Consider the following 6,494-nt stretch of genomic DNA (forward strand, 5'->3'; position numbering starts at 1 on the left):
ATCTTGAAAAAATGACTCGCAACTAAAATTTAGTAAATCCAAATTTCATTGTATATTTAAATACGAAATACATAAAAAAAACATTCTTGAAATTTTTTCCAAAGTCAAAATTTCCTATCTAAACTCACTTAACTTCCGACACGCATAGTTATAAATTGAGCTACCGACATTCGATCGTTAAATATAATATGGAGTCTTTATGTGCGAAAGAACGAATCATCTTTATGTTTACACTATCATCATATATGAATAAGTAAAATATCTTTAGAATCTGACAACTTCAAGTACAAATGAAAATATTATTTTCAACAAGTCCCACCTTCTCACGTATGGAGGGAATATATTCAAAATTTGACATATTCGGAAGTAGCAAATTATCTTCTATTGCCTTTATTGAATTCAATGATCAGATCATAATCTTCAATAATGGTGGATCTATAGATATTTCTTAAGGTGGATACATACCTATTAATAGTGAATTTTTTTTTGTATGAGTAGATACAAATAAAATTTCAAGGTGAAAAACTTCAATCAAATAAACAATTAAAATAAAAAAAAAATCAAATTTCAAGATAAACACTACATACCCTGAGTTCCACGTACATCCGCCACTTATCCTCAAGATCCTACATCATTTCGTGTGAACGAACAGACCATTATCTTTAAAATCATACCTCTTCGAGTGTGAAGGAACGTATCATTATTTTTAAATCTTGTCTCATCAATTACAAAGAAACGAATCATCAATACTACAAGATCAAACTTAAGATCAAACGAAATTCGTTGCTCTCTGCTCTATTGTTTCATTAAAACATGATTGCACAACCAAAATAGGATTTAGATTTTAATTAGTCTCAAATTCCAATATATTTTAATTGAGTTCTTCATTTATCATATTAATTCAAATCAGATCCTCTCGTTAGTTTAATTATCTTAATTATCTACTTGAAGACGTGAAATATATTTAAAATATATGGATGATGTTTTAAACATGTAAGCACACGCTACATGGTAAATTTCGATATGAAATATTAAAAGATCAAGTCAAAATCATGCTTCAACAGTAGGAACTTCTAGCGACTCATGTTTGAGTTTTGGGTGACCGTGCCTATGCAACTGTGGAGGGGCGACGACCGATATCTGCCCTCGAGAGACCGAGATCTCCAATGACAGTGGAGGACCAAAGGGTATCCAAAGAAGTTCATAACGTATCTTGAGTCGTCAATGTCCAATTAAGGCTTTTCAAGATGAGTTAAAAATATAACTAGAAACCGATCGTTTTATTAGAAGGCATATCAACCAAAAATTATATGGATATCATTCAAAAAGTCATTGCAAGTGTATTGATGTTATAGCCTCGAAAAATAACTTCAATTTATTTTTCAAAATAATTAATTTAAGTAAACATTCAACAATACATCTACTCAAAATAACAAGAAAAATAAACACGTACGATTTTGTATAAGATTCGTACAGCTTTTTGACCGTGTTGTCTTCATTAAAATATATGTATCTTGAGTCAACGTCGATCAATTAAGAATGTTCAAAATATGTTAGAAATATAACTGACAAACAATTATTTTGTAAGAAGATATCTCGACCAATCATTAACCTATTTTATTAACTTCATGTCCAGATATGTATACCTTGGCAATGCAGCTTGGCTTTAACTCCGGTATCTATGAATTCATGGGTAATCACAAAAAAAGGCAGAAAAATGATGGGGTATAAGCAACCAACAAAGTCATCAACCTAATACCTGGCATTGCGTCCTCCAAACTTAACAGTGAATCAAAGTAAATTACAAAGTGCTACCTGACACTATTTCTCTTCGGTATTGCATTACATCTTTATGTTCTTCGGAATTCTTTCGCTCGGCCGAGCAACCCTTTCTTGAGGAGAAATTACTTGTGGCATTGTCATTCCTCCTGAAACAATAATCTCTGCACAAAAATAAATAACAATGAATACGCATCGGCACTTGTCTCCGGCACATATTTGGATGTGAGAGTATGGGGACATGATGCTCTAAATACAGTAAAAACTCTATAAAAATGATAAAGAAACTCTAAATGGATCAAGAATATTATGTTCTCCATCTACATATCTATACACACACAGTTACATGAATGACTTGCACATGAAAAATACTAGATGAAGAAGTTAATAATAAATAAAAAATCCAGTAAGATGCCATGTAAGTTCAATTACACCTTAATCTCAACCATATGGTTCAATCGTAGACAAAAGATCGTTTTCTATAGCTAAGCTTTTCATAACATGTACAAACAACATAACCAAGAATATATTAAGAGATAGCAGGAACAGGAGGAATCTTAGTCGGAGGTATAAATAGCATTTTGTCTTAAGTTTTCGAGACAAGAATTTTTCACTAAATATAGAGAAAGAGCCGGGATAACAAGGAATTGCAATGTGAAATAGAAAAAATACCTATGCCTTCCCGGATTGAGAGATTTGGCCTTATGATCTCTTTGGAGTTCACTAGGAAGATATCACCAATGTATAGATGGTTTGTTGGAACAAAAACACTACATAGTTCTTCATCTTCGTTTTCTCCCTACAATACACAATCAACAAACAGAACTACTAAAGAACTGTGTTGGGAAAAAACATCATTTCCTTGAAAATTATAACCAAGATAACTAGTGTTCATTCAACCGGAATCTCACAAGTTTTGCATGCTATTATAATATCTAAGGAGCATAAGCCACATTCTTGTATATTTAATTAATTGAACACACACCCCAACCTACCCACCCCTCCATCCAAACACATACCATCCACCCAAACACACAGACTGCATAAATTCTACTGATGAGAAATTGTGATTCATGGCCTCTCATCCAGTGGAGGTGCCTCTGCTCTTCTCTAGTACACAGGTTGCCTTTCAAAAATATAAGAATGTCCATGAGTCTATCCACATATGCATCGGCTATCACAAGTAGTGCATTTTATATATGCAACCGTCAAGATTTTGGATAGACAATAAAGGTTCAAGGTCTTCCAAATACAACACATGCCAAACAATGTCATTGCACTTAAAAAGGTTAGAAGCTGTCTTCAGGGAAATAAATCTCTTTCAGAATCCTTAAGACACACAATACAAAATTCCTTCAGAAAGGATCATTTGAAAATATGCAGGCCATCACATAAAATTTGTTGTTTGAAAATTTTTATTACCAGATAAAGAAAATTATATCATCAACTAATGTGAACGTATGATGATTAGATCATCAATCTCATTCATCTAGAGCATTTCATAAACTAAGAGAACAAAAAAAGCACCTGAGTGGATAGTTACCCAAGAGATCTTCCCATGCCAATTTGTTTCGCATGGTATATGAAGTCTTATTTACCCTAATAAACACTTAATCATATTCTTTTCATGTTAAATCAATTAGACAGACATAGAAGAGCCAAATTACATTTTAAACAGCCCTTGAATGATCCGAGATCCCATGGAAAGTTGAAACAGTATACATGGAAAAGAAATGCGTATTGGCCAAAGAAGAGATGAAATATTAAAAAGAGTACCTGAAGGATAACAGTTGATGTAATGAAACCAAATGCGTATTCACCAACACGTGGATGACGAATGATAGCCACCTCCTTAAATGCTGTGGTATTTTGATCTAAAAGAACCAGGACATAGTCATTGCATGTTTCAAGCCAACTTGAAAGTTCCCTACTTGTGCAGCTTTGGAATGATATGAGCATGTTGTAAATATTTCTTTGAAGGATAAGAATAGAGTATTGACACTTGAAGTACCCAACTCTGAAGTAGTGTTTGTATATTCACAAAACATAACAAAGGCATAACTATAAATAAAATCCAGTCACTCATATACAGATTGGCTAACTAATTCAACATTTAACAACAGGAAGTGTCTGAAATCAGAACAGTCTTCTGAAAACGTGTGAAAGTTCTTGAGAGGACGCAAATCATTTGTTTAACTAAATTTATAGTTGTTGAAAATTTAGAAAATCTTTTCTGCATAGCTATAAAATCTATGTATATCCCATATTTTCTGCTCTATTTTAGGTTAGAATGATTTACTCCTAATGTATTTTAGGATATTATAGATTTCATAGAATTGAAAATTTTCAACTTCCATTGTATAAATATTGTACAACCTGAGCCTAGAAATTCAGTTCTCTTTTTTTTTCAATAGTAAAATATAGTAGTTAATTAGGTGTAACCTGGGGATATTGCAGCACTTATTTGTTTTGAGGCTGAGTATATATACCCAACAAAGGGCATTCGTTTTATAACCCATTCTCCCACTGAGAAAACAGCAGCTCCCATCCATGATGAAACAAAAACACCAACAAAGAAGACAAAGAGCAGGGATGTGATAAATCCCAATCCTGCAAAGAGAAATCACAGCTTAGACAATCATTGGTCAGAACACAAAAATCAGCAAAGAGATCTGCATAAAATGCAAGAATGAAGATAAAGAGGAAGTTTTCCTTTGGTGAAGCAGTATATTTTGATATTAAACAAATAATAAATAATAAGCATTGCAAATTGATTATAAAATTTACAGAGTAAAAAGTTAGATAACTCATAAATTTCCTGAAGATATTTAGAAAAAAGAAAAGAAAATGACGGCTCTTTTAGAACCTTCAGGCCACAACTTCGAGCAGCAACATTTATCACTATGAAGTTAACAACAACGGCTACCTTTGTTCTATTCTTCTTATAACTTCTTTATAGAACTTAATATGAGTACCTGCTGGTTTATCAATTTTACAATAAAATATTTTAAATTATGAAGAAAAATTGGGATTTGACAACAGAGAGTGAAGCAAGGTTAATTAGTAATAATAGGAGTACTTATAAACTTACTAATACTTGAAGAATAAAAAAATATTGAAGCCACGATTGATACAGTTACAATTACCAAATATATCAACACCAAGTCGTTCATACAATGGACTGAAGAAACCATCAACAAACTGAATAAACCACCAAGTAATGAAAAACGCAACTGCTACAGGAAAAAGAACCACGCTGCAATTTTTCATGTTAAGACATGGTTAGGATTGAAATATTACAAGAAGCAACAGAAGAATGAGAACATTTGGAGGTATCAAAGCCATCATACCATCCAGTCATGAACTTCTTCGAGAACCAGCTTTGGAGAACAAAACAACAGGCCTGGAGAATAATTGAAACATAAATTTTAGACAAAAATAAATCTGAATACATTTCATTCATTATCAACACAGATGTATGATAGGAATCCATGGAAACCAGCACATATTTATTCTTTTTAATTCGTTCAAACATAAATTTTAGAAACACAAAGTAGAAAGACTCTGAAGCTTTCAGTCGACTTGAATACATTAAAGTTTTTCAGACATTAGAGTGCCTGAATTTCCATAAATTATTTCAACATCGGAAATGCACAAATTCGAGCTTGAAACCACTGCATCATGAAGTTCATTCAAATTCTCGGTTCTTTCTAAACAGAAAACATATATCCTAACACCTAACTCCTAAGCACTCCAATCCTCCTAATACACGGCGGTTAATTAGTTTCAGATACTCAAATACGCTAAATAAATCATCACAATATCAAGATTTATCTTTGTTTAAACACGAGCTAATCCCCATAGGCATTCAGAAACAACAAAATATATGCTCGGACTCGAGCAGTTCGTAGCAGTTAAACACACTGGATTCTTGATCATGACAAATCTCGAGTGGTATTTAACTATTTTCACTTCCCACATTATTCGTCGTTAGTCACAAAAGTACATACACTCGCGACGTTTCAATTACAATTGCATTTGGACTAATAACTTTAAGAGGAAGTCCAAGATCTGCAAAATTAGTGATCGATCCTACATTTAGAAGCGCATCAAGATAAAAAGAAGAGTAAAAAGGAGGAAACGGACCTTGCGAGTGGAGGAATTGGAGGAGCTAGGTGGAGACTTTGCAGGATCTTCGGGATCGGCACAGCCATTTTCGGCTTGGCTCAGTGGAATGGACGTTGATTCTTTCTCTTCCGTCGTTGCCGTTGCCATTTCCTATATATTTTTTTTTACTTGTCAGTGAGGAAATCTAGAGAAAAACTTTACCTTTTAAGTGTGTTGTTGAGGTGGGGAAGTTGGAGGTTGGGATTTAAGAGAGAACAAAATGGATTTTGATTTTATTTTTCTTTAGGATAAACAACTACATCAGAGACCATCAAACTTTAGATACTATATTGTTTCTACTATTAAACTTTTAATTTTGTCAATTATAACATCGAATTTTGATTTTTGTTTTAATTATATCGTTGAATCGTTAACGGCACAATAATGTGTTGCCGGCTTCCGGCGTAGACACCTCACCAAAACGACGTTGTTTTAATCCAATATTTAACAATTTAATGGCTTAGTGATATAATTGAAATGAAAATCAAAGTTTAGTGGTATAATTGAAAAAATTGAAAGTTTATTAGAATAAATAATACAACACTTAA

General features: G+C 32.9%; 1 protein-coding gene across 1 annotated transcript; it reads right to left on the bottom strand.

Moving 5' to 3' along the window:
• Window positions 1–1,727: 1,727 nt before the first annotated feature.
• LOC120169583 (protein LIKE COV 2-like) lies at window positions 1,728–6,101 on the bottom strand. Its single transcript, XM_039177700.1, has 7 exons — window positions 5,926–6,101; window positions 5,130–5,182; window positions 4,926–5,035; window positions 4,222–4,389; window positions 3,556–3,653; window positions 2,452–2,578; window positions 1,728–1,943 (listed from the first exon to the last, which is right to left on the bottom strand). Exons 1-7 carry the CDS (start codon window positions 6,052–6,054, stop codon window positions 1,843–1,845), a joined length of 786 nt encoding a protein of 261 aa, XP_039033631.1. The 5' UTR covers window positions 6,055–6,101; the 3' UTR covers window positions 1,728–1,842.
• Window positions 6,102–6,494: the final 393 nt, after the last annotated feature.

This window comes from Hibiscus syriacus, unplaced genomic scaffold, assembly GCF_006381635.1.
Source record: "Hibiscus syriacus cultivar Baekdansim isolate YM2019G1 unplaced genomic scaffold, ASM638163v2 tig00111769_pilon, whole genome shotgun sequence".
NCBI lineage: Eukaryota > Viridiplantae > Streptophyta > Magnoliopsida > Malvales > Malvaceae > Hibiscus > Hibiscus syriacus.

Coding starts and splice junctions, on each gene's coding strand:
- LOC120169583 (XM_039177700.1), bottom strand. CDS start 6,054: ATGGCAACGGCAACGACGGAAGAGAAAGAATCAACGTCCATTCCACTG. Junction 5,183..5,925: donor CCAATTCCTCCACTCGCAAG/GTCCGTTTCCTC, acceptor ATTATTCTCCAG/GCCTGTTGTTTTGTTCTCCA. Junction 5,036..5,129: donor AAGAAGTTCATGACTGGATG/GTATGATGGCTT, acceptor GAAAAATTGCAG/CGTGGTTCTTTTTCCTGTAG.